Below are 21,217 nucleotides of genomic sequence, written 5' to 3' on the forward strand. Positions count from 1 at the left end.
TTTCAAAATTCATTATCGATTTATTTATTTTTTAAATAGTATTTTTTATATAAAAAAATTATGAGCAAACAATGTGGAAAAATTGTATAAAATATCACTAAAAAAAAAGAATATTCTTTTCAAATGAATTTTTTTGGTTCATAAAAAAAATATAGTTCCATTGCTTGGTATTTTTCTTTCATATTCTTTTCGATTCAAATCTATCTTTCCAAAATCTGTTGTACCACAGAAATGGAATTCCATATCATGCTATCAACAAAGAGCAAGTGCCCTACAATCTCAATGTTTTTACTTGGACTTAACGTGAATATAAATAAAGTTTCTATTCATTCGTCTAGAGCCACAAAATGACACGGATAAGACATGCCCAGTGAGTATATATTTTATGGTTTTATTAAATTAAACATTTTTTACCCATGAAAAAAAGAGAGAAGCCAAGCCACTCGGTTGAAAAGCATACAAAAATGAGGCCATGAAGGCTACAAGGTGCAACCATAAGGACTCATTTGATTTGTACGCGATTATTCAGCTAAGGCATGTTTCTTTCGCGCATGTAATGCTCTATTTTCTCCACATCTTCCGGGACATCAACACCGTGAGATTCGTGGTCGACTTTTATCACCTGTGCATCAAGAAAAAGTGACATGACTATGCACCTAGTAAATAGATTTACCTGTTGTAAATTAAGAATCTAGAAGGGTAACAGGGGTTAAAAGTCGTATGGCACCTTCATTTTGTATCCATTTTCAAGGACCTTCAGCTGCTCAAGATCTTCTTCCAGTTGAAGTGGGGTTGGAGGCAGCTCGGGATATATCTTGAGAAATTTAGCATCGAAGCTCTGAACAAATATCAACACCATAGCATCTTATAATCTGTTTTGTATAGAATACATGAAGACATCGATATATAAGCAGCATAATGATACAATTTTGATACCTGAATCCCCAGATGAAGCAAATATGGAAATCGAGGGTTAACTTTTCCAGACCTGTGATAAATTAGGTAAATCACAATCCACTTTTCCCATATCACCTGTGAGATATAATAATGCATAGAGGATGAGAGTCCTAGAAGAACCAACTTGTTAAATGGTACGAGTCCTCGTGAGAAATATATTGCATAGCCACGATTATCTACAACACATTTGACACGATTTGGATCAAATGCATCTTCAGGTTTCAAAGAAGTAACTGCAGTGCTGAAGACCGCATCTGGGGCAGCCTACATGGACCACAACTTATGAGTGACCGGCAAAGTCATGGTACACATAACATAAACATCTAACTTTGGAAGAGATCTAACCAATGAATTCATCCTAAAACATTTGAAGTCAATAATTTCACTTGAAAATTTTAAATCAATCCACCCATTTGTAGCTTATCTACATAACACCAAACTCCATAATGCTACAGAACTCCTTTGAAATTCGATCTCGTGGGGGTAGTAAATATTTTCGTATAAAGAGATTCAACTCCGAACATGAAAAAGGAACACAAGGTTCTTTGCAGTTTGAACATCTCATTATAAAAGAGAGATTGCTAGTGAATTTTGCATTATTACCTGCAGGGCCTTGACGATGCCATCTATTATTTCAGGATCTATGAGTGGTTCGTCTCCTTGAATATTGACGACAACATCATACTTCTTTCCAATCTTTTGGAGCGCTTCATTACAACGTTCAGTGCCTAAGCATTTCCAATTATAACTTGATAAATCAAATCTATAACCAAAACTAGTGTTCTCGAGAGAGCAGAAAATACTAATTCTTGTACCATTTCGACATGATTCAGAGGTCATTACCACATCAGCACCAAATCCTCTACAACATTCAGCAATATTATCATCATCTGTCGCCACAACTGGTCAATTGACGAACCCCCAAGTCACCCATGACACAAACCAAATACTTGAGTGAACAAAAAATTCTTATCTTTGAACAGGTTGATATAGAGCTAAATCAATCAATTCTTACCTACATGATCCAATGTTGTTGCCAATTTTGCTTTTTCCCATGTTCTCTGGAAAAAGACAATAATTACAGATCAATTGATCCACCATGAGCGACCAAAATTAAATTGCACAGTAAAAAAGCACCTGAATCATGGGCTTGCCAAGGATTTGAACGAGGGGTTTGCCTTGGAAGCGAGTGGAAGCATATCGAGCAGGTATAATCCCGATGACCCGGCTCCGGAACCTTATTAGTTGGCGATGATATGCAAGGGCTCCAAGGCCCACAGCAACCGCTGCACCCGCAGCAAGGCAATGAATAACCCAAGACTTACTGGAGCTAGAGCTTGGTGATGAATCGGAGATCAGCATCCTAAACATTGTAAGATATTATGAGATGAAAGGGGACAGATGGCTCAGAGTTATGTCATGTGATCAAATATAACATAGTTTTGTCCATAGCAAATACTAAAGAAAAAACTTTCAATGCTTAACCACCATTTATTATTAGCAGAAAATATAAAAGAGTAATCTTCGATAAGCATAGAACTGTATCTATTGTCATTGCTGGTGAGGGTAATATACAAAATAAGAACCGACAAGGAAGACTCAACGAAGCAACATTGAAGTTACAAATAATTTAATAATTAACATAATATTGTAGAAAATATGGCATTTAGTGGATCAACTATGCATGGAGTTGTCAAGTTTATTACAGCAATGGTTCAGCGTGTTAAATGAAAAGAAGCAAATATCAAAGCGGTTGCTTCAATGAGAGCACGCTCATAATATTACAGTTTTACACAAATCCTTCTATGCAGGTCGTTAGAGTGGGCTCTGGAACTGCACCAAAGACAGCATCTTTCTTCATGCCATTCTTGAAGAATAAGACAGTCGAAATGCTTCGGATTCCATATTTGGTTGGGACGGGCTGCTGTCTGTTTTAACTTGTAGAATCTGAGTTTTCCAGTATAATCATTGGCAAGTTTCTCTAAAAATTCAACCAACAGAGTGAGATCAGATCGAGTACAAGGACGGAAGAAATGGACAATATAAGTGAGAGGGGACGAGGCACTGAATGGTGATAGAGATTGATGATAAGATACATCAAAATCAAGCGTATGTTACTCACCCAATCACTATTCTCACTAATCACAACCGCTAGGAATGCTAAGGCATCACTCGCAGCTCCTGCTGAGGAAAAGTTACTGAAAGCACTGAATGATCCGGGTTAATAGCAATAACCAAATGGGATTCACCGTATAGTGGATCCACAGCATTTAAACAAAAAAACCAATTTTTCATTGTCGACATTTCATTTCCAAGCTCCTACAGCTACAAGTATCATACTTCAAAAGCTTCAAACTAATCAGTCTGGCATTCTAATTCCGTAGCTCTCGTCTGACAAAAATGACATAAAAAAATTTAAACTACCGCATATCAATTTTGCTAACATAATTGAAATAAACACATTCTCCCTGTTACACCATCAAAAATAACAATCAATTGAACTTTATCACACACTACTAAGTTTCAGTAGTACTAAATCAACCGATGCACCCCGGAAGAAAAACCTCATCCATACCATAATAACAGCAAAAATATCACTCATACACGAGGAAAAGAACCAGAATTCTAACCTAAAAAAGCCGTCTCACAGAGGACTCAGCCACCACCAAAGAGCGAGCAGACCGGATCTTAAGACCTCTGAATCCAGAGAATAGGAACACAGAGCGACGAAATGCGGCGGATCCGGCAACCGGAGCCAAGGAAGCTGAATGTAGTGCTGAGGCGCGTGGGACAGCTAGATTTCCAGCTAAGCAGCAGCGAAGAGAAGTCAGAGAACAATGTCCACGCAGCTTAAGTGGATCACGTGTGCTTTTCAGCCATTGGGCTAGGCCAACTCTATTCTATTGGGCCCTTTGGCATATGTCCGTTTTACCTATAGGGCTGGGCCTGCTCAATATTCTATTGGACGTCCTGGATGAATAATCTGACTTCTAAAACAAATGAAGTGAATCCCGAATTGGTTGTTAGTTATAATTTCATCCGTTTTGGATGCTACTAAACAATGGAATGAAGAAAATCAAATTCGCAAAAGACATGAAATTAATTATGCCATATCGAACATAATTAAATATTTTTACAAAAAATATGAAACATGAACTTGAATTAAAAGCCAAAAACAACTAGAATTTGAATGCTGAAATTGATAAACTAGAACTAAATTTTCAAAGAATTTTGTATAGATTTGTTGATGATGTGTTGTGTGTGCTTCCTTATGATGATTCTCTCTGTTTTTGTTTACATCTTCCAAGCAGTTTGCCCCATATTCCACAATCACTGATCATGAATCATGGCTCAACTTCATCAATCTTATGCTCAGACATCTTCTCAAACTGACTGAATCTTCTAATGAACTTTTCACCTAGGGATGTAATCGAACCGAGCCGAGCCGAACTCTTGAATGTTTGAGCTTAGTTCGTTTATAATCGAGCCGAGCTCGAGCTTTATTTAACGAATATATGCATGGCTCACGAGCTTATTCAAGCCTTTATCGAGCCTAAACAAGCTTAATAAATATGAATTATATATTTAAATTTTCATTAAATTAATTAAAAAGTAAATTATATATTTTAAAAAATATATATTATTCTTACTAAAATTTGTAAATTTATTATAATAAGTAAATTTAATAGATTTTTATATATATTTCATAAATAATATGCAAAATCAATAAATCAAATATCAAAACTATTATTTTTTCATCTAAAAGATTACTCATGAACTTACCAACGAACATGTTCACGAGTTAACGAGCCGAATACTGTAAAGCTTGAGTTTGGTTTGTTTATCTTAACGAGCTCAAACGAGCTTTTATCGAATCGAGTTTCGAATAGCTCAAAAATGATTTGGTTCGTTTACATCCCTATTTTCACCTATAGGTGATTTTTTTTAAGTTTTCCAGAATTTGGATCTAACAAATATCTCGTAGCCAACTTGGCCAGCAAACCAACTTGGCTATAATATGTAACTCAAGCCCAATTCTTGTTTAAGGCCCAATGAAGATATTTAAATCATACTCCCAACACTTTTTCTCACCGTCATGAATGATGATTACTTTATTGCCATTACACTGGATTTGTTAACTCATGCTCTTTGAAAAATAACAAGCTTTAAGCATTCTTTTTTCTCTACATATACAATTAAATAAATATCAATATTTTACTATCCATTTACTTATTTTGCAAACCAATTTCGATTTTCTTCCCTGCACATCCATCATTTCTGTTGCAATATTTGCGAACTGCAAGTGTATAATGTCAAGTTTAGTATTTGGTTAAGAACATATATCGTTCCCACAGAGAGTGCTAGTTAATAATATATTAATTAACATAATTAAAATAGTCAGACTTTATTTAAAAAATTTAATCGAGTGTTGATTGGTAATTATAAACTAAAATGAATTAAAGCATAAAAACGATTTAAAATAACTGAGATTAAGAATCTAAAGTTGCAATTTCACTTGGTTTTCATTATATTAAATTATCATTGACATATGTATTCATAAATTCAACTCGTTTACTACCCAAGGATTCTCAAATATTCATACTCCCTTGCCCAAGTGAAATATATCAATTAATTATCTGATATAGATTTAAATATCGCTATTAAAAAGTAAATAATTTCAATAACACATTAATTCTTTTAATGGGCCTTCCGAACTCCATAAACACCAATGATATATTTTTCTACGGTTATATTCGAAATCTCCAATTAGTGATCAAGTAATTGACAATAAAATCCAGAAAATAGAAATAAACCACACATAAATTCTCATACGAAAATCAACAATTCATAAATATATATTTGACCAAGCTACGTTGAAAGGATCGGTTAGAAGGTGATAAGTGTTTAGAAGGGGGGTTGAATAAACAGTCATGGATTATTTATATTTCAAAAATTGGGTTCAGTTTAGTGACAAACTCACACTCGATATCTCGTCAGTCGATAACCATCAGTTTAACTGAAAAAACAATTGCGGAAGTAAACTGACTGAGAGATAGAATAACTGACTGAAAATAATAACTGAAATAAAATGCACACGGTCTGTTTCTGGATGTTCGGAGAATAGAATAATTCCTACGTCACACCTTCTACCACAAAGATAGGATTTTCACTAAAAGACTTTGATCGAATACAAAAAGTTGAACCGACCCACTTCAGTTTGGGCTTAACATTGCCAAAACTGAAACTCTTAGTTCACAAAAACTTTACAGTGCGTGACTGAATTTAACACGACTGAACAAATCTAACAATGATTTCAAAGTGCTAACAAGCTCGTAAATGTAGCCTTGATTGCTACTGATCAATCTGATAAGAGTGAGCTTTTGATATTTGAATATGAGTAGTGATTTTAATAGCGTAACAGCAAGCTTGAATAGAATAGTTGTTCGTGTTTCTTTTTTGACCACTCTTCTCGCCTATTTATAAGCTTCTCTTCCAACGGTAACAATAAATAATATTTGAATTTTTATATCTGTTGATTGCCACGTCAATATTCCTCTGACAACCGTACACTGCAATCTCTGAAATGCGGCGTTCCACTAAGTAACAGTCTGCTGTGTACCACTGTCGTTTGAAGGTCCTTTCCCGATAACTGATGACGTGTTCAGCTGAAGAATCAACTGCTGAGCAATAGCTGGTAAGGTTTACAACTGCTGTTAGTTGACTGCTCGTTCAGTTGCGTAAATCAGTTGCGTAGTTCAGTTGCGGCTTCATGCGTTCAGTTATTATAATCAGTTGGTTCGAGCTTATGTCCTTCAGTTTGTCAAACGCCGAAACTTAGTTTCCAACAATTTTCCCTTTTTAGGTGTTTGACAAAACTAAGCAACTAATAACTGAACAACTTAACTCATTGTAGATAAGATAAGAATTCAATTAACTGAACTTCTTCTTAGAGAATAATAATCTTCAAACAATAAAAACAGCTACTCGAAACAGTTAACTTCTGACTGCTCTTCAACGAGATTCTGACTACTTTTGCTATTGATCTAGCTGAGCTTTAATCTTTTCCCCATTTTTGTCAAATATATTCATCTTATTTGATAACCTCCGAACATCAACTGATAAGAGGCCGACAGTAGTCGACACGTTTAAGATTGCATTAAGCACCGTGGTTGCATCAAATCTATTTTCCTTGAGACAGACGTCTCCACATAGTCAACTCGTTTGCTGATTGAGTCTTGAGTTAGGGAGAGACTCTCAACTAAGCCTCTATTCTTTCTAAGTTCCTCTATTGTAAGAGAGATAGAGGTCACAGCAACTTGAATTTTCTTCAGCCTCTCTGAATTGAATTCAACTGAAGAGTCTAGTTTCAGAGAATGAGTAAGTTGAGTGTTTTGAATTTTCTTGATGGATGTCCTGAATCTCTTCAAGTACTAAATCCATGTCTGAGGATGGATGAAGAGATATAGGTTCAGTCATCCTTGGTTCCTGTTCCCTGTTAGTTTGATCAAAGACCACCATAGTACTGTCAGATACTACCGTTTCAGCATGTATCAGCTCTGGAACGTCTTGCATACTGGCTTCTTCTTGAATAGGAGGAGATGAAGAGTGATTCGGAGCAGCAGAGGAACTGTCTTGCTGATTAAGTCGATGATCTGTGGGAGTTTTAGTTGGAGGGTCAGTGATTGGTGCTTCTGATTGTTGGTCAACTGAAACTTGTTGCGGCTCATCAGTTGGAAAATTTTCAATAGCATGCAACTGAGCCTCCACAATGTCAACAGTTTCTTGATTTGTCACGACAGGTGATCGAATGGCACATCAGTTGGAACACTTTGTTCAGCAGTGACAAAAGGCTGAACTGGTTCCTCAGTGAAAGTCATAGGAGCATCTGTAGCTGCTTGATCTGTTGGGAGATCAACTGATTCAGTTGAAGGCACATTTGTCTGAAGTTCTTGGGCTACTGACTGAATGATCTCATCGATATGAGCAAGTGTCAAGTCAGCGTCTGAATATAGTTGAGGATTAGCAGCAGAAGAAGATTGTGGCACATCCTGAATTGGCTCTACAGTTGTAGCAGTAGCTTGTTCTGGGGATGGCTCTTTGCACTGTGATGAAGGTTCGTCTTCTTCTTATTCTGAAAGGCCTTCATGAATGACTAATTCCTGATCCATTTCCCTGTACTTTATCTGCATTTGAAAATTCATAAGATCTGTGTCTAACTGAGTAAGCACAGCTCGATCATTGTAGGCAGTTGGATTTGTAGGAATGTAGTTGCTCTTGAGCTTCTCAATCAGTTGAGCCAAATTTTTGGCTCTTACTTGATCAAATAAATATTTTTTCCTCTCCAGTGCCTGAACAATGGTAGCAGCTTTGACCACTTTGAGAACAGCTGCTTCCAATTTGATGAATTTATTCAGTTGAGACTTCCTTTTCAACTCTTTGGCAAAGATGTGAGTTCTGAAACGTGTCCAAGATCATAAATTTTCAGTTTGGATTCAGCAAATGCATTGACCTGTTCCCAGATAAGGTCAATGTGAGTTTGAATTGCGTTTGTTGTCCTGGGCTCTTCGATCAACTGGCCCTTGCCTTTCTCATCAGAGAGAATGTGCGGAATGTTCAGTCCAGAACGAGTAATATCCACCAGTTCCTGAATTTTGATTCCTTTGGGTCGAGCAGGAGCAAAGATGGTAGGTCGATTGATATGGATCAAAGAGCTGTAACTCTAGCTGTTTCCTTCTTTTTACTAGCTGTGGTGATGACCTTTTTGGATGGATCAATTGATGAAGGTAACTTATCTTTTTCTGAAACTTCAGCTGGAATGACTTTCAGAGGAATAGCCTGAATAGGCTATTGAACATCTGATTGCTTTACACTTTCAGCCGGGATGAATTCCAACATTGTTGCCGGCTTGGTTTTCTGTGTCCTTTGTTTCTTTGCAATCTTCGGAGAAGGTGTCTTCTCAGAATCTGATTCACTGACAATCAATTTTCTCTTGATTGTCTTCAGCTGAGCCAAAGTTCTGCCCTTCTTTACTGACTTGGGAACATCCTGCTGCATCCCTATCTCCTTTTTGATCTTTACAAACTGATTAGGAGAGATGTCCAGTTTAGTATTGGGTGGCTGAACGTTCTTGGCATTGAAGATTTTGAACTTGACTGATTTTTCAGCATTATCAACCACTAGCCCCTTGGCCTTCAAAAGATAATTGATTTGAACTGCATACCCCCTTGACTGCTTGGTTGATTTGAGCATGTTGCGCAGAATGGTGAAGATGATATGCCTACAATTCACCTTCTTTTGAACCATAATCACAGTCATCACTTGAAATTTTTCAAGAGTAAGGGCAGCAAAAGAACCGGCCTTAGCTAAGATCCCCTTAGCCACAATATCGCCCAGCAGTTGGATTTCTGGCTTCAAATCTTTCTTGGGATCGAAAAAACTTTGATTTTCCGACCATCAGCTGACAACAACGATTGCATCTCCTCAATATCGGATGTATTAACCTCAGAAACGTTGTTGAGCCCATCAGTAGGCAATAAGAATAGTTCTCCAAAAGATTCTTCAGAAATGGTCAACAACTGACCATTGATAGTAGTGATGACGTTTCCTTCAGAATTGACACAACCATTTGAGTAGAAATCATGAAGTTCCTTCGGGTAGATTTCCCTGATAAGATTGTTCCAGAAACGTCCTCAAACCAGCTGCTTCCAATTTCAGACATACGTTCTTGATATCTACCTCATTGACTGATAGAACTGATTCAAAATCAATAGCCATAGCATTCAAAATGCGTGCTGGAATTTGATTTGCCATTTCTGAGAATACGAAAACCTGAAAGTTTGCAAGATATAATATCTGAGTATGAATTTGCTCTGAAAATTGATATTCGCGTAAGGAAGAACTGAATTGGGGCAGGAAAGGTACATATGTAGGTGACTGTTCAATTTCTGGACATGTGTAATGAGGCCACGTTTTAAAGATGCTATTTAGCAAAAAAAAAAAAAAAACAGTCACATCGCTTGATTTGGAATATATTGTGGTTAATTAGTTAACTTATGTGAGAAGATTAGTAAAATAATCAGCTGAACGATCAGTTGTGAAATTGTGTCTTTTCAGTTGAGGATTTACTAACTTCTGTCTTCTCAGTTAACCTTTTAAAACCAAGATTCCCCCTTAATAAATGCATATAAAAATTATGAGAATTTAAGCATGATATAAAATGACTAATTAAAGTAAATCTGATGCTTAGTAGGTTAATCGTCTGACGTAATGATTTCTTCCTTTCGCTATAAATGAGAATAGTTTGGTTGGTCTCAATCATATTAGCAAATAATTATTCAAAAGCTATAATGCCAGGTGCAAGTAGCTCGAGGACTCCTAATATGGCCCAAGCATTTATGGACTTAGCTCTGAAGAAAAGAAAGACTGCTATGGAAGATGAGGTCTTCCACAAGATTCTACGATACTGGGAAGAGCTTCAAGAACTCCAGTTCCTCCAGGAGTGTGGAGCGGCTACCACCCCCAAACTGGTGGAAAAAATGAAGAAATATCGGCAACGCTTGCACGTTGCTGATGAGGTGGACATCTTCGCAGATGAAGGTGTCTACCTTCTAATGTGTCAGAAGGAAAAGAAGATCCTAGAACAAATTGCTGAATCAGATAGCTTCTTAATGATTTCGTCCTTTCAACTTCCTTGACCCTGGGCTATCCTAGAACAAATTGCTTCCTAGAACCAATTGGAAGATCCTAAAGACTTCCACCGGAGTTTTAACCGATTGGTTGGCCAAGTGGAGGTCTGCTGTTGAGGAAGAATATTTCACTGTACTTCGTGCTTATTAAATTAAATGAATAAAATGTTTATCTAGTTTATCTTTGTCTTTTATCTTCCTGCAAGAGTTAATTTCATCAGTTGATAAGTAAATCACGAACTGAAGATAATAACTGACAAATAACAAACTGACAAGATGACATCAGTTAAAAATTAAGAACTGATAGATGGCACAAATTAATTAACAACTGATATATTAGCAGTAAAACAGATTAAGATAAATCAATTAATCCAAGTATATTGCAAAAGTGAGAAAACTTAGTCTCGGGCAATGGTTTGGTGAAGATGTCAGCTGCTTGTTGTTCAGTTGAGACATATTCCAGTCTTATTTCCTTCTTCAAGGCATGATCTCTGATAAAGTGATGCCTTACATCTATGTGCTTGGTCCTTGAGTGAAGAACTGGGTTGTAGGTAATAGCAATCGTGCTTGTATTGTCACAAAATGGGTGAATCTTTGGCAATAACTCCATAGTATTTCAGTTGTTGCTGAATCCAGAGCAGTTGAGCACAGCAACTCCGAGCAGCAAGATATTTTGCTTCAGTTGTGGAAGTAGCAATGGATGTCTGCTTCTTGCTGAACCAAAAGATCAGTCTATCTCCTAGAAACTGCCATGATTCACTTGTACTTTTACGATCAAGCTTACATCATGCATAATCTGCATCTGAATATCCAACTAGATTGACAGAGGAGTCTTTAGAATACCATAACCCAACATTTTGAGTGCCTTTTAGATAGTTTAAAATAAGTTTGACATCTGAAAAATGTGATTGCTTAGGGTTTGCTTGAAATCTAGCACACATACAGACAACAAATACAATATCAGGACGACTAGCAGTTAGGTACAATAATGAACCTATTAAACCTCTGTAAAGTGTCGCCTCAACTGATATTACCCTTGATCAGTGTCTAGTTTGACTGATGAATCATGGGAGTACTTGCAGCTGAACACGATTCCATGCCAAATTTCTTCAGCAACTCCTTCGTGTATTTAGTCTGACTGATAAAAAAGCTGTCTCCAGTTGCTTCACTTGTAGTCCAAGAAAAAATGTCAGTTCATCCATCATGCTCATTTCAAATTTATCCTGCATCAACATCAAATTTCTCACATAATATGGGGTTAGTTGACCCAAATATAATGTCATCAACATAAATTTGAATGAGTAAAATGTGATCATTCTTTGAAAATTTGAACAATGTCTCATCAACCGATCTAATAGAAAAATCATGATCAGTTAGAAATTTTGAAAGAGTTTCATACCAAGCTCTTGGAGCTTGTTTAAGACCATATAAGGCTTTGTTCAAATGATAGACATGATGAGGAAAATGATGATTGATGAAACCTAGAGGTTGTTAAACATAGACTTCTTCTTGCAACTGACCATTTAGGAATGCGCTCTTTACATCCATCTGGTAGACTTTGAAATTCTTGAATGATGCATAGGCAAAGAATATTCTGATAGCTTCCAGTCTTGAAACTGGTGCATATGTTTCTTCATAGTCAATTCCTTCTTCTTTCCTGTATCCTTGTGCTATGATCGAGAAAAACTTGCACAGTGAAATCCCCAATAAAATATGATTTTGTATGCTCAAAAATTAATCGCAAGTGCACGATGTCAAGTAGTAATATAGTGTACAAGAGTACGAGTATCGTTCCACTGAAGACTGTGTTTAACAATTATTATTTTCAGTTATTTAACAAAAACGGTTCCTCCAAAAAATAGTGTTTCACGTCAGAAAAGAATTTCTTTCGTTGGTGAAACGATAGGTTTGGTGGAGGTGTGCCTGTGACAAGAAAGTTAGCGAAATTTGCATACCATGGACAATGTTTCATCTCAAACAGTCACTCGTCAGGAAACCAATCATTAATAGCTTGATCTACACAGTCATTACTAACAAGCTCTAGTCTAGATAAATGATCCGCCACCACATTCTCAACACCTTTCTTATCTTTTATTTCCAAATCAAACTCTTGTAACAGTAAGATCCACCGAAGTAAGCGTGGCTTTGCATATTTTTAGCAAGTAAGTATTTAAGGGCAGAATGATCAGTGAATGAAATTTGTCAAGTGCGAATACTACTGCAAGTAATTCCTTTTCAGTTGTTGCATAATTCAATTGAGCCTCATCTAAGGTCTTACTTGCATAGTAAATTGTGTGAAATACCTTGTTTCGCCGCTGGCCAAGTACGGCCCCCCCCACTGCAGTGTCACTGGCGTCGCACATGATCTCGAAAGGTAGATCCCAATCCGGTGCTACCAAGACAGGAGCCGTCACCAAGCGCTCCTTCAGATTCTTGTATGCCTGTAAACAATCAGAATTGAAATCAAATGGCACATCTTTCATAAGTAAGGAAGATAGAGGTTTGGCAATTTTTGAAAAATCTTTTATAAAACGCCGATAAAAACCGGCGTGGCCTAGAAAACTTCTAACTCCCTTTATGGACGCCGGAGGTGGCAAGTTCTTGATGACTTCAACTTTCGCCTTATCCACCTCTATTCCGTGCTTCGAAATCTTGTGCCCTAGGACAATTCCCTCTTGTACCATGATGTGGCACTTTTCCCAATTCAGCACCAAATTCGTCTCCTCACATCTCACTAACACCACCCTCAAGTTCTGCAAACAGTCATCAAAAGAAGGGCCGAAAATAGAGAAGTCATCCATAAAAATTTCAAGAAAAGTTTCTATCATATCATGGAATATAGCGGTCATGCAACGTTGAAATGTGGCAGGAGCATTACAAAGACCAAACGGCATGCGGCGAAAAGCGAAAGTTCCATAAGGACAAGTGAAAGTGGTTTTGTCTTGGTCCTCAGGTACAATGGTGATTTGATTATACCCCGAATACCCATCTAGAAAACAATAAAACTCATGACCCGCTAACCTCTCAAGCATTTGATCAATAAAGGGAAGGGAAAGTGGTCTTTTCGGGTGGCATCATTCAATTTTCTATAATCAATGCACACACGCCATCCGTAACAGTTCTGGTGGGTATTAGTTCATTATTATCATTTGCAATCACAGTAATCCCACCCTTGTTTGGCACACACTGAACCGGACTTACCCATGCATTATCAGATATAGGATAGATAATACCTGCATCGAGAAGCTTAATCGTTTCAGATTTCACTACCTCTTCCATCTTTGGATTCAATCTTCTCTGAGGTTGCACAAGAGGTGAGTGCTTGTCTTCCATCAAGATTTTGTGCATACAGACTGATGGATTGATCCCTTTGATATCCATCACCTTCCACGCAAATGCACCCTTGTGCGCTTTCAAGACTTTTAACAGTTTGTCCTCCATCACATCTGTCAAAGCAGCAGAAATAATGACAGGTAAGGTGTTATGCTCACCTAGGTATACATACATTAGGTGTGGAGGCAGTGGCTTCAGCTCGAGCGTCGGTGGCTCCTCCAGGCTTGATTTCTGTGGGATCAAGTCTTTTCGATCTCCCAAATCTTCCAACCTCATCTTCATTGGCTTTCTCCACGGATGGTTGGCATTCATGTATGCCACTATTTCAGCTTTTTCGTCGTCCAAATCATCTTCTCCCAATTCAGTAGTGATAGCAGCCTCCAAAGGATCTCTCAAAGCATCCTGCACATAGTTAGACACAAAGGCATCAAAAGCATCAATTCTATAACAACTATCAGAATGCAGTGTGTGCTTAAGTGCATTAAAAACATCAAAAGTAATCTCTTCCTCGCCCACTCTCAATCTCAACTTCCCTTCTTGCACATCAATCAGTGCCTTGCCAGTCGCAAGGAACGGTCTCCCCAAAATTAGAGGCGTCTCTGTATCCTCCTCCATGTCGAGAACCACGAAATCCGCAGGGAAAATGAATTTGTCCACTTTCACTAGCACATCCTCAATCACTCCGTGAGGGTACTTAACAGATCTGTCAGCCAGTTGCAAGGACATCCTCGTCGGCTTGGGCTCTCCCAACCCAAGTTTCCTAAACACAGACAATGGCATAAGATTAATACTTGCACCAAGATCACATAATGCCTTATGAAAAACAACATCACCAATCATGCAAGGAATAGAGAAACTCCCTGGGTATTTTAGCTTCAGTGGGATTTTGTTTTGCACCAAGGCGGAGCAATTTTCAGTTAAGTTCACTGTCATGTGACCCTCCAACTTCCTCTTATTTGCTAAAATATCCTTCAAAAATTTAGCATAACTAGGCATTTGCATTAAAGCATCGGCGAAGGGAATATTGATATGCAATTTTTTAAACACCTCGAGAAACTTAACGAATTGTGCATCTAGTTTTGCTTTTTTCAATGCAGCAGGAAAGGAGGAGGTATAACAATTTTAGGTTGTGCAGTGGGTGCTAGTGTGGAGTTAGAAGACTTACCTTTTGATGTCTCATTCGGTTCATCCGGTATTTGAATTTTTTCCTTTCCCTTCGACTCCAAAATTTTCCCACTCTTCAACTCAATGGCCTTCACTTGCTCTTTTGGATTAGTCTCGGTATTACTTGGCAAGGTGCCCGGCTCTCTACTTTCTATCATCTTGGCCAACTGTCTAATTTGATTCTCGAGCCCTTTTATCGATGCATCTTGGTTTTGAAGTCTAGTTTCAGTGGATGAAATAAACTTAGACATCATTTGCTCCAACTTGGACTTTTCTTCTCTAGGAGGATCGGATCTGTACATCGGTTGTTTCCCATATTGTTGTCCTCCTTGTGGTCTATTCTGACTGTTTTGACCGCCCCATGAGAAGTTGGGATGTTGCTTCCACCTAGGATTGTATGTGTTCGAATAAGGGTCATGCCTTGGGCGGTTTTGGACTCCCACTTGGTTCACTGGTGCCTCATTTTGCACATAGAATGGATTGTCATCTTGACAGTCCTTCGCATAGTGTTCCCCTCCACACTTTTCACAGAATATTTCTTGAAGACGCATCGCCGTGCCACCCACATTCAAGCCGTCTATTTTCCTGTTTAAAGCATCAAGTTGTGCAGTAATAGCAGAAAAATCAGTTACCTGGTGCACTCCTGCACTCTTCCGTTGGTTATTTCTTTCAGATTGAGGATGATAGCTGCTAGCAGCCATCTCCTCTAACAATTCATATCCTTCTTCCGTGGTCTTTCTCAACAGGTTTCCACAAGCAGCCGCATCTATCATAGTACGGTTAGGAGTAAGCAAACCATAATAAAATGTTTGAACGACTAACCCAAGTGGTAACTCGTGATGTGGGCATCTTCGTAGTAGATCCTTGAAGCGTTCCCATGCCTCATATAGAGATTCCTGATCAAAATTGAGCAAATGTTGTAATGTCTGCCCGCAGCTTCATGGTCTTGGAGGGAGGGAAGTATTTGATGAGAAAAGCTTTCGCCATGTCGTCCCACGTAGCGATCGAACCTACAGGAAAACAATTTAACCACGCTTTATCTTTATCACGTAAGGAGAAAGGAAATAAACGCAACCTAACAGCATTATCAGAAACTCCATTGAATTTAAAAGTATCGCAAATTTCAAGAAAATCTGCGATGTGCGTGTTTGGATCATCTACTGCAGTTCCTCCGAATTGGACTGTGTTCTGAATCATCTGGATTATGGCTGGCTTGATTTCAAAGTGATTTGCCCGCACGATAGGCCTTACAATGCTAGGGCGTGCACCCTCCAACGAAGGTTGGGCATACTCTAGCATTGGTATGCGACGCGGTATCTCAACTTGTCTATTGTCACGTTCCTCTCCACGTTCTTGCTCGTGTCTTTCCACCAGTTCTTTAAGTCTTTGTTGTTGTCTTCGCCTTCAGAAGGTTCTTTCAATTTCAGGATCAAACTCAAGCTCCACGTCAAGTGACTTTGGCATGCACTGGAAGAAATATCTGTAATAAAATATGAAGTGTTATCTCAAGAGAAATAAAATAATGCTAAAGAAAATAACTAAAAATAAAATTGTAGATTAACAGTCCCCGGCAACGGCGCCAAAAACTTGATCGAGCAAAACTTGCACAGTGAAATCCTCAATAAAATATGATTTTGTATGCTCAAAATTAATCGCAAGTGCACGATGTCAAGTAGTAATATAGTGTACAAGAGTACGAGTATCGTTCCACTGAAGACTGTGTTTAACAATTATTATTTTCAGTTATTTAACATTTAGCAACGAGAATTGAGTTGTGTGATTATTCCTACTATACTCAAATAAATATGCAATTAAAATGATTCAATAAGTAATGAATGAGAATTTAATCTAAAATGTTGAGTTAAAATTCAATAAGAAATGGATTTGTTGGGAATCTCGGTTCACCTACCCCTCGTTTATTAATCAATTCGTTCGATCGTGATCTATGCTTCCGACAAGATTTCCTAATCTATTGAACATACTCTCTCGAGCTATGTCAAACTAATTCTACTCAATGAAGTAATTAAATGTCTTTAATTATTTATCAAGAGCAAATCGCATTTCGATCTATGAAATCCCCTAGTTTTCGACCCTAAGGACTATGACTATTGGCACGTATCCAATTTCATATATCTATGTAAATTGTAGATCTGCGGATTATAATACTCGATCCTATCACTCGTTATTCTCTCGAACTCACTCGTGATATGAAAACGTCTTTAAAGTTAGCTACGCTTTAATGACACAGTAAAACAGTAGTAAAATCAAGACTAATGCACAATCAAAATATAAATTAATTCACATCAACGTTCGGGGTAGGATCCCCTTTAATCCCAACAAATAATAAAGTTTAGCTACTAGAATTCATAATTGAAAATCAACAAAACAAAGTTTAAAAGATGAAAACAAAGTTAGAAATACTAGAGTTGACGAAAAACGCGAAGATCGACGCCCGGAAAACTTCAAATCTTCACTCCAAGCGCAAAGTGCTCTCCAAACTTGTGGCGGCTCAAGAACAATCTCTCAATGTGTCTGAATGCCCCCAAAAAGTCGTCCAAAATCCTTCCATATCAGCCACCCTCTCAAAATAAAGTAAAGAATCGGCTGCAAAAATCTTGCCAAAATTAGGTGGCGCTCGGGCGGTAAAGAATTACCGCTCGAGCGCCACACTCTCTGTAGAGTTCCTGGGGAATGCGACTTCTGGCGCTCGGGCGGTAGAAAAGTACCGCTCGAGCGCCAACCTCTCTGTAAATTCTTCCTTGTAGATCATTCCTCGCGCTCGGGCGGTAGAATTTCACCGCCCGAGCGCCACATCTTCTGTCTGTCTCTTCAGCAACTCGCCTCTCGCGCCCGAGCGGTAGAAAATTACCGCTCGGGCGCCAACCTTTCTGTACACAACATCTTGTTGGCTTAGCACTCGACCTCGAGTTCCGTTTTTCCGACCGTTTTTCCTGCAAATTCATCACCCGACAGTGAGACATGATAATATGCAAATGTTTACTCTAAAATGACCAAAATGTAAACGAAATTTATGCATGCACAATGCAAACACACACAAACTAATGCAATAAAATACGTAAAAATCACACACATCAACCCCTCATACTAACCTTTTGCTTGCCCTCAAGCAAAATAGGTTATAGACCACAATCAAAACACGAAACAAACACAAAAGGGAGGGTACTGAAACAACTAAAATGATGGTGAAGTAGCGAACATGTATCTCCTGCCTCAGCGGGTGTGTGAACCACATCCAATTAGTCAAATCACAACATTCATCAATACCCCTTTTTAAAGCACCTTATAGCATTTTGATTTGACCAAAAAGTGTGGTCGTGTGTGTGCCGTGGGTCTCACTAGCTCGTGCTTCAGACAGTTTTGTTTGCAAATCATGTGAGTCACCAAATCGACAATTCAATGCAAGTCTTCTTTTGAAAAGATTGACCAGTTGTGCAGCAGTTTGGTCTTTGGATTTGAGAAAAATAACCCAATTAAATCTTGAAAAATAATCCACAATCACTGATAGGCTCGTAATATTTGGTATTTTTATTTCAATATTTCCCGTTATTTCAACCTCCGATATGTTTAATTGATACATTTTTGTGTAATTTTATTGTAGGAGGAACTTTCACGATCTTGGAGCAACTTTGAGTTAAAAAGGTGATGTTTGATGTTTATCACATTTGAAGTTTCCAAGATAGAGTTTGAAAAAGAATGGCCAAACCAGAAGAAGTCCTGGAACAAGGCGTGGCCACGTCTTGTGATGCTGTTTCAGCTGCCAAAAATTTCAAGTAGGGAAAATCTAGATAAAATATTATCTATTATTTTAAGATTTAGGATTAATTAAGAGATTAGTGGGCTTTTTAGCTTTGTTCTTTAGACCCAACCTTTTCTTTTCAAGTTGTTTTACCTACTATTCACATGCTCCACAAGAGGCGGCAGCCAAGATTTCTACAATCACCAATCAACACAACTCATGAAGAAAAGAAGAAAAGAAAGCACAAGACTCTCATTTTTTTCTCCCAACAAATTAGTTTGCACCCTTTCTTTTCTATTATTATTTAATTTTCATGGAGATTGTACATCAAACTATGTTAGGCTAATTTTCTTAGTCTGATTCAAGGGATAATCTACTATTTTAATTTTATCACTGTGAGGTTTTTGCACTTTAATTTATTAATTTTGTTTGCCCAAGTATTCGTTGATTTATGATTTAATTATATGAATGTTATATGTCAATTAATCTGACAATTTAATTTGATGTATGATTTTCTAATGCTAACCATAATGCAGTGATCCGTAATTGTCACGAACGATTGGTACGTGAGTAGCAATAGGTTAGATGTGATGTGCTATCATAACATGTGTAATCTAAATAAATCGGTGAAACTCGATCTATCAATTGCAGCTATCTCGGTTGTTAGATTTTAGGATTAACTGTTTTCACGAAACTAAAATGCTATCTTTAATTAATATGGAACGCTATCGTGCCCAGTTGATTATTGGTAAGTTTTGACTGGATGCTGGGTTCGGTCAATTAATTTAGGACAACACAAGAATTTTAGCGGCTACCCATATTATTCTAAGGTTAATTGCTTGGAATAACATGAATAAATGATTGGTTAACCGATGAACAGTGAGATAATTAAATAGTAGAATCCCGTTGAATCAGCATTTTTCTCGTATTAAATTCTTCAATTTATTCTCGTCGATTAATTTTCAATTCTAGATTCAGTATTCTTTCTTGCTTGGTAATTTTAGTTTAGATTATTTTATTTCGTAATTATCAAAACAAATCTCCCCTTTTTTTATTTTTAGTATCAAAAGAAATAAATCTACCGTTCCCTGTGGATTCGACCCTACTCGCCATTACACTCGTTTTTATTTAAAAGAGTTGGAATTAATTTGGTGGTCAACGACAACACACCACATTTTGGCGTCGTTGCCGTTGAAGGGTGCAAGGTTAATTTCTTTGATTATTTTCTATTTTTTATGCCTCGTTCTTATTGTACAGGTGAACTCGAATACAATCCGAAAATCGAAAAGAGAGCTAAGAGATTGAGAAAAGAAGCAAGATTAAGGCGTGAAAAGCAACCATCATCATCATCTCCTTGTTTGGACGTATCATTGGACTCCGACGAAGACACTGAAAGAGAATCCGAACTTGATCTTAAGACCGAAAGAAGCGAAAGTGACCAAGAAGAAATGGCAGTACAAGCTCAAAGAAAACTCAGGGAGTTGGCTAATCCTACTGTTATTCAACAACCATTATGCATTCAATTCCCTACTACTGATGCTACATTTGATTTAAAATCTAGCTTGATTCATTTATTGCCTACTTTTTGTGGTCTTGCAGGTGAAGATCCCCATAAACATCTGAAAGAGTTTCATATTGTTTGAACAGCCATGAAACCGCAAGGAATCACAGAGGAACAAATTTCACTGCGAGCTTTTCCATTTTCTTTAGCCGACAAGGCTAAAGATTGGTTCTATTACTTACCCTCTGGGACAATCACGACTTGGGATAATATGAAACAACAATTTTTGGAGAAGTTTTTCCCAGCTTCGCGAGCAGCAAACATCAAGAAGGACATTTGTGGGATTACACAGTTACAAGGAGAGACATTATATGAATATTGGGAGAGATTTAAGCAATTATGTGCCAATGCCCTCAAAATCAGATTCCAGACAGCTTTTAGTCCAATATTTCTAAGAGGGTCTCTCACTTTTTGATAGGAACATGATTAATGCTGCAAGTGGAGGTGCATTGGTAAACAAAACGCCTCAAGAGTCACGAGCTTTAATCTCCAACATGGCTGCCAATGCACAACAATTCAGTACTAGGCAAGACAACCCTCCGCGACAAGTCAATGAGGTAAGTATTAGTCCTATCGATCAAAAGTTAGATTCTTTGACATCTCTTTTGGAAAAGTTGGTTGCAGGACAAGTGCAACTGGTAAAAACTTGTGGTGTATGTACTATGGTGGGACATCCTACAGATATGTGTCCTTCACTACAAGAAGAAACAACGCAAACCTGGGCAGCCCCAGCGTCGATATGACCCATATTCTAATAGC

The 21,217-nt window shown here is 37.8% G+C and overlaps 1 protein-coding gene and 2 non-coding genes across 5 annotated transcripts; 1 reads left to right on the forward strand and 2 right to left on the reverse strand.

The window, feature by feature from the left end:
- Nucleotides 1-298: 298 nt before the first annotated feature.
- Nucleotides 299-3,738, reverse strand: LOC140837442 (3-deoxy-manno-octulosonate cytidylyltransferase, mitochondrial-like). 3 transcript variants are annotated; one of them, XM_073203601.1, is made up of 10 exons: nt 3,588-3,723; nt 2,757-2,938; nt 2,095-2,320; nt 1,973-2,018; nt 1,773-1,859; nt 1,561-1,685; nt 1,082-1,221; nt 937-988; nt 728-838; nt 299-622 (listed from the first exon to the last, which is right to left on the reverse strand). In XM_073203601.1, the coding sequence occupies exons 2-10, from the start codon at nt 2,816-2,818 to the stop codon at nt 530-532; spliced, it is 942 nt and encodes a 313-aa protein (XP_073059702.1). In that variant the 5' UTR covers nt 2,819-2,938; nt 3,588-3,723; the 3' UTR covers nt 299-529. The 3 variants fall into 3 exon arrangements, with proteins under 3 accessions (XP_073059702.1, XP_073059703.1, XP_073059704.1); XM_073203602.1 differs by lacking the exon at nt 3,588-3,723 and adding an exon at nt 3,080-3,138 and having other exon boundaries at nt 2,743-2,938; XM_073203603.1 differs by lacking the exon at nt 2,757-2,938 and having other exon boundaries at nt 3,588-3,738.
- Nucleotides 3,739-15,971: 12,233 nt separating this feature from the next.
- LOC140837530 (small nucleolar RNA R71) lies at nt 15,972-16,078 on the forward strand. Its single transcript, XR_012119361.1, has one exon. It is a non-coding gene; the product is annotated as a small nucleolar RNA R71 (small nucleolar RNA).
- A 4,639-nt stretch (nt 16,079-20,717) lies between these two features.
- Nucleotides 20,718-20,823, reverse strand: LOC140837558 (small nucleolar RNA R71). Its single transcript, XR_012119386.1, has one exon. It is a non-coding gene; the product is annotated as a small nucleolar RNA R71 (small nucleolar RNA).
- Nucleotides 20,824-21,217: the final 394 nt, after the last annotated feature.

Source organism: Primulina eburnea, chromosome 7 (genome assembly GCF_022965805.1).
Source record: "Primulina eburnea isolate SZY01 chromosome 7, ASM2296580v1, whole genome shotgun sequence".
NCBI lineage: Eukaryota > Viridiplantae > Streptophyta > Magnoliopsida > Lamiales > Gesneriaceae > Primulina > Primulina eburnea.

What these genes read in the sequence shown, in the direction of transcription:
- LOC140837442 (XM_073203601.1), bottom strand. Translation starts at nt 2,818, where the DNA reads ATGAAGAAAGATGCTGTCTTTGGTGCAGTTCCAGAGCCCACTCTAACG. An exon ending in AACAACATTGGATCATGTAG is followed by an intron (nt 1,860 to 1,972) that starts GTAAGAATTGAT and finishes TCAATTGACCAG; the next exon opens with TTGTGGCGACAGATGATGAT. An exon ending in AAAATGGATACAAAATGAAG is followed by an intron (nt 623 to 727) that starts GTGCCATACGAC and finishes CTTGATGCACAG; the next exon opens with GTGATAAAAGTCGACCACGA.